Here is an 11,547-nt window from a genome sequence, read left to right as displayed (position 1 = left end):
TTCCACCACACTTCTACCAACCGAGCTACATGCCCAAGCTGGAACTTTTCGTTTTTAATAAAAGAAAATCCGCCTAGGAGTGCACAGTGTCTCTCCAGTCCGCTGGCAGTATAACGAGGATGAGCTGGCCCGCAAACGAGAATATTTGAAGAATTAAAAAAAAAACCAAAAACCAAAAAGCCTCTTAGTGTGTTCTAAGTAACGGCAGTGAGTCCCTCCTCTCTGCCTCTAGCTCTGGTGCCGTCCTGGAGCGCACTCGCTGGGTGACTTCCGACCCGCTGCTGCAGGAGGGGAGGCTCGTGCACTTTAGGTACAAAGTTCGAAGGCTAAGCTTGCGCTCGAGCATGCGCTGCATGATCCCCACTGCTTGACAGCGGGCGACGAAGGCGCCAGAAGTGGCGCAGAGAGAGAGCAGATCCCCGTCTAGGATCAGGGTTCAGCACACAGCACCTACAACCGAGAACAGCGCCTCCTGCCCGGCGCTGCCGGCCAAGCCGGAAGCCAGCGGAAATGACGCCCGCGCTAGCCGCCGGAAGCGGGAGCCGCCAGAAACGTGTCCAATGGGAGCCCGGGAGCGGCAGGGGGCGTGGCGGCGCGGGCCTCCCGCGGCTGCCGGGGCGGTGACGGGCGCGGTGTGGCCGGGCGGGTGGCGAGCGGGCCATGCGGACGGCTGGAGACCCGGGACCCCACGGCCCTGCGCTTGTCCCTCGCGCCGCGGTAGCCCGGAGCCCGCGGGCCTAGCGGCGGCCTTTGTTCCCGGTGTCGCCGTCTGCCGAGCTCCGGCCGGCGCGGATGCAGCTGCTCCGCCTGGGCTCGCGCTCGGGGCAGGAGGAGGAGCGGCGGCTCCGGGCGGCATGCGATGGGGAACTGCTGCTGGACGCAGTGCTTCGGGCTGCTCCGCCGGGAAGCGGGTCGGCTGCAGCGAGCGGGCGGAGGGTAAGCGGCAGCGCAGGCCCGGGATGCGCGGCCGGGGATCGGCGGTGGTGGTGGTGCCCGCCGCCCCCGTGCAGGCTCCCTGTCCCTGAGGACTTACCTCGGGAGGTACGGTCTCCTGTAAGCACCCGGCACTGCCGCCTGGACACACCCTGCTTTGACTTAACGCCAAAGCTTCTGTCTCTGTGTTTGGTCTTCCTTTTGGGCCTTGACAGAACAGGTGAAAATCTGGCCCCAAGGTTGATGCCCCAGGTGCATTTTAAATAGAAGTCACTTCTGCTCCAGGCTCTGGTGAACTCTTAGGTAAAGAGCTGCAGGATCGCAGTGCACACTGGCCATTGAAGCGACTGGTGCGGCTGTATGCAAATCTTTTCATAGCAATAACTTAGAATTTTGGAGAGGAATACCATGCTGTGATTGCTACCCTTATGCTCGATAATCTAACCAAAATGTCACTCATCAGCACGTCTCTTGTGAGGAAAGTGGGGTATGCTTCAGATTTTTCTATCCAATAGCAAAATTGTGTGATTACTGTTGCACCTTTATTTCCTAGAATAGTAGAAGAAGAAGAAGAAAAAAAAAAAAAACCGGGGCACATAGCATGTTGATTTTATTATTCCTAAGCATTTTTTGGAAATTAAAACCTAGAATAAAAAAATCTAAGCCAGCCAATCTAACTAAAGAACATATCTGTTTTGAACTTTCTTAAGCATGGTGCCAAATTTTCAGCCAATAGCTTTGTATCGGGAAGCTTTCAGCATACACAAACTGGAACCAAGTGATTTGTAATTGGAATCTTTGAGTCATGGGTGCATTATAAAATGATTCACTAGTCAAGTAGTGTGTCAAAGTAGCAAAGGTGTTACACTATGCATCCCTAGAATGGGAGGGGATGGACTTAAAACATTTCTACTTAGTTTGGTATTTTGATTTTCCTGATTTCTGTACTGTTACTTTGACAGCTGTTTTGCATTGTGATCCAAAATCATGTTATTCCAAGTACTGTGTGAGTGAACTCCTTTGTGAAGCTATGGAAAGGGGCTCATGGAAGAACTGGACATTACAACATCTTTGACTTTATTATCATTCCTTGGAAGGCTTAACAGTCAGACTCTGGGAGGGAGTGCTTTGAATTCTGCAGTCGACAATGTTTTTCTATTTGACTTTGGAGTACATTACCTGGGTTCTGTAAGAACCTTGGGTATTTTTTTTTTTTAACAGTGATTTTACAAATGATATCTTCATTACACACTATTCATTAAAATTGCGGGTTCTCCTGGCTCAGCCCAGGCTTGGCAGCATAGGGGAGGCTAGCAGGGTGAGATCACGTGAGGCATGTGATCCTTGTAGATATGTTGTAGTGCTTGATCCTGAGTCTGTACTTTGTCTTTGGCTGACACCTTGAGTGAGTCCTAGGGACTGTGGATGCTGATGTCTAAGACCATGTGATCTGTGTCAGTTCTGTTTCCTGTCATCTGTAAGCATAGACTTCAACAGCTCCCTTACTTGAATCTTCCCATAAACTTACCGTTTGGTATCAGTCTTAACAGTTCTAGCAGCTTCCCGGAAGCACGTGGTATTTATTAAACTGCCTTTCAGTTTAGTCGCTGTTAGTTGTTTTCCTTTAGGAGTGCGTCTGGGCAGTTAATGGGTACATGTTTAAGTGAAAAAATGGGCACTCACAAAAGTCTGCGTTGATTTTATGTCACTGTACTTATTAGGGCTAGAAAGAAATAGGACATCCTGGGTTCTGTTAGGCTCATTTACTCTGAACTCCACCACGGGTGCTTTGTGATTTGAGGCCTGATTTCTTAGCCTTGCGGATTTCCCAGGAGTCTCTCAAAATGAGATCACTTACTCTACGCTTTGTAATCTCAGCACTATAATTACCAAGTATACTTGAGTGTGCTCTAGTATTTTATATGTGAGGATAACTGATGACCAGTCCAAGCATCAACATAAGTGCTAAGGCATCTTGGAGACCTTACTACCAAGAAACAAAATACTGACATCCCGATGGGTTAGCCTTCTTCATTTGGAGGGTTCGTCTCCCAGCATGTTCTGGAGAACTCCGTGTGCTGGCCAGTTGTTTTCTCTGGACAATACTGGAACTCTGTGTGTGCTACCTTGCCTGGCTTATGCATTGCTGGGGCTCAAGTCTAAGGTGTCATACTGAGCTACATCCCCAGCCCTACAAATTATTTGTTCTTAGATGGGTTCTTAGGAACCTAGTTGTGTTGTATTTTAATTCCCATCTTTAGATTGTGGTACAATTGCCCATCCTTGCTTCAGGTGAGTTGTCGTGTTACTCACACGGGTGTGATGATGTTTGGGGTGCTCTGTCTGACAGGTTTCAGCCCCTTGGATTCTAGCAGCAGACTTGCTTCTAGGTGATAGTTCACAGAGATTAGCTTTTCTTTTCCTAGGGAAAATGGCTTTAGTGCTTGTCAATATTTAGCTACTTCCTATGTGCTGGGCAGTATTCTAAATACTATGTTACCTTATTTATTCCTTTGCACACCCCTGCCAAGTAATAACTGCTATTGAAATTTTAGTTCTCTATCCAAAATGCATGAAACTAATTTCTTATTTTAAATAGGATTTTGGAGTATTTCTATAGACAGCACTCTTAGACATGGACCCAAGTTAAAGCATAGAGCTGATTTGTGTTTCATACACATCGTGTGCACTTGACCGTGACTTTATAGAGTACGTTCAGTCTGCCTATGACTTTTCACTGTTTGCTTTGAGCAGCATAAGCATCTTACTCTTCTACCCAGGCTGGCCTCGAACTCTCCTGCAAGTTGAGTGTCCTGTGAAGTCAAGTATGGAGTTCCCACCTTGTAGCCTCTTGTTGGCTCACAGCAGCTTTCAGAGCATGGGGCATTTTGGATTTTGAACTTTCAGATTAATGGTGTTCAACTTGCTCATGTTGGAGACCGAAAGCCAAGGCTTGAAAGTTTAACTTGCCTGAGATAACAGAACTGGAATTGCAGTCAAAGTCCCTCTGAGACCAGAGCCCTTGTCTTTACCTGGGAAGAGCTCACAGCTCTTTATTTTCTTCTCTCAGCCTTTTCTTCCCTACCTCTGTTTTCAGAGGAAATGATTCTTCTTAATCATTTTTACTTTTGTTTCCTACATTCTCCATAGAAAGTCAGTCTGTCATCACCTTAGCTTTTGTCCTTCCCTCCAAATCCACGTTCCCAGGCCCTCTCAGGGTTACTTCTGTGTCCTTACAACCTCCACATCTGTGCTGGTTAGGTGTTTTGACACCTGAGAAGAGGAATTTCCTACATCAGATTGGTCTGTAGAGTCCTCACTTTAGTGCTGACCCTAGGATATCTCTAGGATAAAGGCCAAAATATGTATCCTTCTAGATAGCTGTATTTTTCCAGATTCTGCATTATGTATTTCTTCCTGTGTTTCCTTGTCTTGTCTCTGCTGTGTTCCTCCCTGAGTCTGTTTCTTTCTTGTCTTCACTTGAAAAACACCTACTTAGTCATCTTTTCCACTGGCAATTCAGGAATTACTTTCCACAGTTTTCCTGAAGCATCACCAGCCCTCTGGAAATCAGAGCTCGCAGCGCTGCTGAGCAGTCTGCTCTTCTGAGCTCCACTCCCTACGTAGCTTCTGAGTGCTTCCTCTGTCCTATCTGTGCTGATTCAGGCTTCTGTTGAATACCTAGTCAGTTAAGTTCCTAGGACATGGAGATGCAAGTATTTGTTGATTCTGTGGCTAGAGTTTCTTAAGTCAGTTAGGTCGCCTGGCTTTTGGTCTCTGGTCCTTCTGAAGGACCTTCTCCCATATTTGGGCATGGGCTGACCCTCCTCTCCAGAGTGATTAAAGTGCGGCCTTGCTTGTAACTCACCTTTGCATCTACCGCAGTTGACTGTAAGATTAGTTTTTATTGACTTTCATGTTCTAAATAAGTTGCTTTGCCCATTGTTCAGTAACTTAGGGAAGGAAGAAAATGAAGACTCACATAAGCAAAGAGGTCACATTTCACTCTCCAACAAGAAAAGGAGTGATGTCAGGTGCTGCACGCAATGTGAAAGGTGAATGGATGGGGGCTCAGGCCTGAGCTTCTCCCTCTCTGTTCCTAGGTTCCTCTAGAGCAGGCTCGTCTCAAAAGGCAGTGGCTCTGTTTGTTTGCCTGTTTAGCCTGTCTTTTCTGTCTTTGCCTCGACAGAGGGAAGGTATGTCTCCACTGTTCTTGCAAGGCATAAAATAATTTTCTGACTATCCCATCCAAAGCTCATCCCTCAGAGGCTCTGTTATAGTGGCCTTTTTAACTTGATGATTGCCAGTTCTGTACGGGCCTGTATAATACCTAACCACTAGAAAAACAGCACGTACCGTCCAATAGCTACAGTGGTAGATAAGAAATGATGTGTGTGGAAGGGTTGTCTCCAGTGGAAACTTAAGTGCCACGGTCTGCTGTGTGCACTTGTGACCCAGAAAAGCCAATGGTTTGAGTTCCAGTACCTGGGCATAAGATAGCCAGGGTGGCATCTCAGGCAGCGAGGCAGAGAACTGGACCTGTTCCCGTTGGTGTGACATACTGTGTTGACATCATCTTATCCCTTCAGAACCCTCCACTGAAATATTTGATGTCAGGTGGAAAACTGCCCTGTCGTCCTCTTTGTGATAGCCTTTGCCAGGCATGTGATTGATAGCCTGACCTGTCTTCCACTTGAGGGTGGGAGGATGTCTTGGGAGGCTTTTAATTTTTTGTAGACTTTGGAACCATTTACCTTGGTTGCTCATCACTTATTTATAATATCCAAGAAAATATGAAGGATTGTCTTACTGTGTTTTACCAGGTATAATATAAAACATGTGGAAAAAGAGCAATGCCAATGTAGTTTTGAGTTTTCATAGGTTTTTTTTTTTTATTATTACCATGCAGCATAACAGGGAAGCATTAAAAACTACATTTTCAGCCCGCTGTCAACAAGGTTTAGACTTACCTAGTATCTTTCTTGATAACAAGGTAGTAAGGTTGCAGGCATTTCCAACCACAGCCTCTTCTCTGCCACTCTCTACCTGTTGAACCACATTCACATTTTTAGTAGTGTAGTAAATAGGCAGGAATCTGTCTCAGGTTGTGACAACCCTCGAGGACACAGAGATGACTCTGGGCTTTGGAGCGTGCCAAGCTAAGGAGGGAAATACACTTGTGTCTTTTCTAGTTAGTCACTGTTTGCACACCTCGTGCCGTCGGCTTTTAGTTAACAGTGTCAGGTTTCTCTGTTACTTTTCCCCTTCCTTTTTCCTAGAGCATAGCCTGAGTTGGTGAAAGTGAAATGTACATATGATGTGACCCTGACTTACTTATTTTCTTTCTTTCTTTCTTTCTTTCTTTCTTTCTTTCTTTCTTTCTTTCTTTCTTTCTTTCTTTCTTTCTTTCTTTCTTTCGACAGGGTTTCTCTGTGTAGCCCTGACTGTCCTGGAACTCACTCTGTAAACCAGGCTGGCCACAAACTCAGAAGTCCGCCTGCCTCTGCCTGGCATTAAAGGCGTGCACCACCACTGCCTGGCAACCCTGATTTTCTTCACAGCTCATCCATGTGACCCTGCTGTGTTTCCTGAGGCCTCCGTAGCTTCTCACATCCCTGTATCTTACCCTTACATCTTTGGCTTACTATGTTTACTTTGTGTGGTAAACACACACACACACACACACACACACACACACACACACACACACTGTAGCACCATTCAATTCTGATCCTGCCTCCCGCATCTCATTGTCTAATCTCCTAGATCAGATTGTCCTTTATCTGCTAGGTATTTGCTTCTCTGCTTCTCCTGGGGACAGCACCCTAGTCCCAGCTCCCATGGCCTTATCTGCAGCCTCAGGTTGATTGCATGCATTATTCATGCCTTCACTCTGCCTCACCCCCTCCCCTCGAAGCTCCCTCAGACTCTTGTGGTTCCTGGCACTTGAAGCAAGCTTTTTATGGTGGCGTACCCAGCTAGATCTAAGGGAAGAATTTGTGTTCGTGTTCCTCAGTAACTACTTTAAATACAGTAAATATTAGTCATACACATTTGTTTTTTTCTCTCAGTGATTTTGAATAGTTGGTCCAAAACTCTCATTTTCCTACTTGATCACGCGCTCATTTCGCTTCCTGTGTAGCACTGCATGGTACTGCTACACCATCATTTACTATTACTGTAGTGATGGACATCTCTGTGACGTCAGGGGTGGTTGTGTTCTTTCTCTCTTTCTTTCTGTCACCGCTAACGGGCATTCCGATAATAGCCCCTTCTGCACCTGTACAAGAGAGGACCAGGAACGGAATTACCGAATGCTAGCTTATGCACACCTTCCTCAGTGCTACAGTATATTAAAGTTTTCCAAGTTCATGCCAGTTTATACTTTTACCAATAAGGGATTGTCATTGCTTCACTTTCTAAGAACTGCCAAAGTGCTTTTTTCCAACTTATTAATGTGCAGTGTTGGGTATTAGTACGAGAACTTCATTATAGCCCTATGGGCCTGTAGCAAATATAATGTGTATATATATTTTTAATTCCCTTAGTGATAGCAATGGAAATATAAGAAACTAGGTTAAGTAATAGGAGATATTAAAAACTGCAGTGGCTCTTCTTAAACCTCAGATGAATGGAGGACACTACTGTGGTCACGGGAGGACCTTGCCTCAGTGTTCACACTGGTAACCATAAATAAGGTGCAATAAAAACGAAATTGGTATCAGAGTTCGACTGGACAGGGTAATTCCATACATTGTGAAGAAGGTAATGACTCCGTCATAGGCCATAGCAGACACTAATAAAGCTGAAGTGTTGGCCCAGCACTAGACTGCAGGAGTCGGTAGAGCACAGTCACCTTCATTAACAAGGTGACTGCCTTCTACCACATTGGAAGAATCACTGCTCCACTGAAATAGTTACAAGGGTTGAGAAAACATTTGTTATTTTCTGTTTTTTTTTTTTTTTTTTTTTTTTTTTTTTTTTTCTTTTTTTTTTTATTTTTTTTTTTTTTTTTTTTTTTTTTTTTTTTTTTTTTTTTTTTGTCTACTTCAGAGACTCCTCCCTCCTCCAGCCCCTTCCCTGCTTTTTTCTTTCCCTAGTTCAACTACCCAGGGTGGGCAGCAGTGTCCAAGCAGGAGTAAGAATTTATTGTTCTGTTGAGTTTGCTGTGGGTGGGACCTACGTGCCTCCTGGTACTTACTTACTGTTGCCATCTTCTCGTGTTGTTTGCCAAAAAGTCATACCTCCAAGAACATGGACGACTCTGAACGTGGGAGATGTCTAATGGTCCTGATGTATTATCATCATAAATGAAACTAATTGGGAGTTGAGTAGCTTGGCCCTTACCTGCTTAATCCTACTGTTTGAAATCTGTATCAAAGAAACACCATCTCTTCCAAAAGAATTGAGTATCTGTTCTCACATTATACAAATATGAAGACAGGGACTAAAGCTTTCCCCTTGCATGATAGAAAAAAAATCAGATCTTCTATTCTGGTTTGCACTTTTTTTTCTTAAATAGATTCAGGAACTTTTGTACAGTCTGACCCACTTATTTTACAACAACAGTAGTTCTAGCCAGTAGGATGGCTGTTTGTAGATAGTAGTATGATTCAAATTATTAGACCAGGCTTTCTTTGAATGCCATTGGCTCTTTACTACCAGTGTCTGGTGAAAATGGTATGAAAGATGTGGTCATGTCTTATGTACAGAAGCACTTATGGGAATGGCATTACATATAAAGTGAGCATGTTTAGCCTCAAAGCTGCACACTTAGTACTGGATGTGTGGCAGCGTTTTCGGCTGTAGAACTGATGACTTAAATTAAACATAGAGGACAAATCAAAGGCGATCAGAACGTTTGTCATATCTAGTCATGCAGATATGCTACAGCGCTTAGTTACTGGAGGAGATATTTCAGTTACTTTTGTACTGTCTTTGGAATCCAGTTCAGTTTGACATTTTACAGCCCTCCAAATTCAGACTGGTTGCATTTCAAGTGCTAGTGGCTGTCGTACTGACAGTGGAGATCTCTCTAGGGTAACAGTAGCCATAGGAGTATTGAGGAAAGGAAGTTTCTCTGAGACACGTGCGAGAATTAGGTCAGTTCAGGGCCTATCCTGTGTACTTGGTGAATGGGAGTCTATTCCTTACCATGTCAATACCTCGATCTCTCTTGGCTTGGCTTATGTCACACATAACTGGAAATCAAGTCAGTGAAATTTCTTAAATTTAGGAAAGCAATTCTTGTACCTTTGTGAAGCGCGGGACTGAGAAAACCCGAGTAAAGCCAGCCCCACTGTCTTCTGCTTGTGATTAGTCTGGTTGACTTATTTATACATGGCAGTTTGTTTTAGGCAACTACATACATGGTTTCTCCACGCCCCAGGCGTTCACTGTTGGCTGTGTTTGTTCAGATATAAAGCATTAAGTTATGAATTCTTAGTTTAAGATGGAAAGTCAGCTGCTTGGAGCGTGTATAGTAATTGTCTTTTGGTAAGGCCATCCTTTGGCTTTGAAATGACCAATAATGTAGAAGGTGGTGTAGATGTGGAACAAAGGAACAGCATGCCAGTGTAACTGGTCTGCTAGGGACAGTTTGGTTTTAGTCTATTTCTAATTTACCAAAATTTAACTCACTCTCCTTCTGTCCTTCCACCCCAAGAACAGTTCCATTCTCCCATAGTAATTAGATATAAACTCCTTTAAAACTATAAGAATGTATGTGTTATATATACTCACTCTGTTCCAGTTATCAGTCATCTGCGCTCCTACCCCACCCATCCTTAAAGCACCTCACTAACCTGTTACCAGGGTTATCAGCATTCATGTACATGTTCAGGTCATAACAAGTTTAAGTATGGGAGGGGAAATGCTGACATTTGTGTCAGCATTGTGTATGACCAACATTCCTTAGGCGTAGAAAATAGATCATTTCTTGAGTTTGAAGCAAGCAAGAAAAGAACAAAAGTTTCCTGTAGTCTAGAATGGAGAACAAGCAGTTGCTCATAGCAGAGCTTTGAGACAAAGCGTGGATGGCCCGTAGGCTGGCTTCGTCTTCTCCTCATCTTGCCCTTTCATCTCCAGCTCTGGATCCCTCCCACAGGGGACTGTAGACTGACGTCTATGCCAGTGTTGCTGACTTAGCATTAAGTGATTCTTCCACAGACTCTCGCTTCACGTGGACGTTGATCTCCAGACTGCACAGCTGTTCCATTTCTAACCTTCCTCATCTCTGACAGTTCCATTTCTGAGTGCTGTCCTCTTAAGTGCTCCTGCCTCTCTTAGCACATTCTGGCAGTCTTCTCAGTTCTGTCTGTTACCACTGTGATCCTAGCCACTGCTGTTCTCCTTTGTGCCGCTACAGTGCTTGCTAGTTGGCCTCTTAAAGCAGCAGATCATCTCCAAAATCCCCTAGGGAAGTTCTTAATAGAACTGAAGGCTTCTGAGAACATGTGTAAGGAATGTGAAAGATGGTGGACTTAATTACTCCAGTGAAACAACGAAGCTGAGCCGTGGTTGTTAATGGCTGCTAGCAACCATGGTAAAGTGCTTTAACCATGGCTGGGTTAGGCGCCTGGGTGATCGACAAAAGCCTCACCCCGTACTCTGGGATAGAATTGTGAGGTAGAAAATAAAAAGTCAGGACAGCTCCAAGTGCTGCAGCCAGCAAGGATCTGGACCAGATCTTTTACCCTCAAACCCTCAGAGCTAGCTGAGCAGCGCCTCCACCACCAGGACCAGCTCTCCCAAGTGCTGTAACTGGTGAGGGTCAGGGTCAGCTGAGAGCCAAGGCTTTGAGTTGGCCCAGCCCAGCAGCTAGCCCATCTGTGAACTGCTGGGGCATGGGAAGGGACTGGTTCTGCAGGATTTCCATGACACAGGCAACATCAGGATAGTTGGAAGGAGTCCCAGCAGGATTCTAGTATTGATTCTATAGCAGAATCAGAGACCTCGAACCAGATCGCTGTCTCATTGCAGTGAACATTTGCAAGTAAAGATGTGTGGACAGAGGTATACTCTGAGGCACACTGCAGCTGCATAACTGTCCCATTTCTAACCACAGAGTTTTGTTTTTATTTATATTTATATTTATTTTATATTTGCTCTTTGGGGGAGGTTGCCAACGTGGAGGCCGATACACAGGGATGGGGAGATGAGTGGGGTGGGGTGTATGATGGGAAATCCACAAAGAATCAATAGAAGGTTTTTAAAGTCAGGATAGCTTTTATAGGAAATATGAAAAATACATGTCCCAAATTTGTTAGAATTTTAGCAGTCAGGAGTATGAAAGACTTGAATCTTGGAGTCCTTCCTTTGCTTAAGTGATGGGGTGTTTACTGAAGGGCACTTCTGTGAACTGACACACTGCCTGTGCACTAAGGAGACATCCTTTAGATGGTACTTAAAAGCAGTTGCCTTTCTTGGAGAACAGCTATAGTTTTTATATGGGTCATTGTTGGCAAAATAGAACTGATCAAATTGAATACCGTACATGTCTGTGGAGGCTCTAGGAGGCGCCAGCAGTGTCTAAATAAATAAAGATATCCATAATTCATTTTAAAATATACATACTCTGATATCTACTTGTTTTTTTTTTTTTTTTTTTTTTTT

General features: G+C 44.6%; 1 protein-coding gene across 3 annotated transcripts in view; it reads left to right on the top strand.

Moving 5' to 3' along the window:
- Window positions 1-610: 610 nt before the first annotated feature.
- Ap1ar (adaptor related protein complex 1 associated regulatory protein) overlaps window positions 611-11,547 on the top strand; it is a 29,730-nt gene continuing 18,793 nt past the window's right edge. For all 3 annotated transcript variants that reach the window (XM_029475321.1, XM_021159019.2, XM_021159018.2), the window contains exon 1: window positions 611-936. In XM_029475321.1, coding sequence (XP_029331181.1) covers window positions 860-936 — 77 coding nt within the window. In that variant the 5' untranslated portion in view covers window positions 611-859. The remainder of the gene's footprint in view (window positions 937-11,547) is intronic.

Source organism: Mus caroli, chromosome 3 (assembly GCF_900094665.2).
Source record: "Mus caroli chromosome 3, CAROLI_EIJ_v1.1, whole genome shotgun sequence".
Classification (NCBI taxonomy): domain Eukaryota; kingdom Metazoa; phylum Chordata; class Mammalia; order Rodentia; family Muridae; genus Mus; species Mus caroli.
Note: the sequence above shows the minus strand (reverse complement) of the source record. Positions and strands in the feature narration are given on the sequence as shown.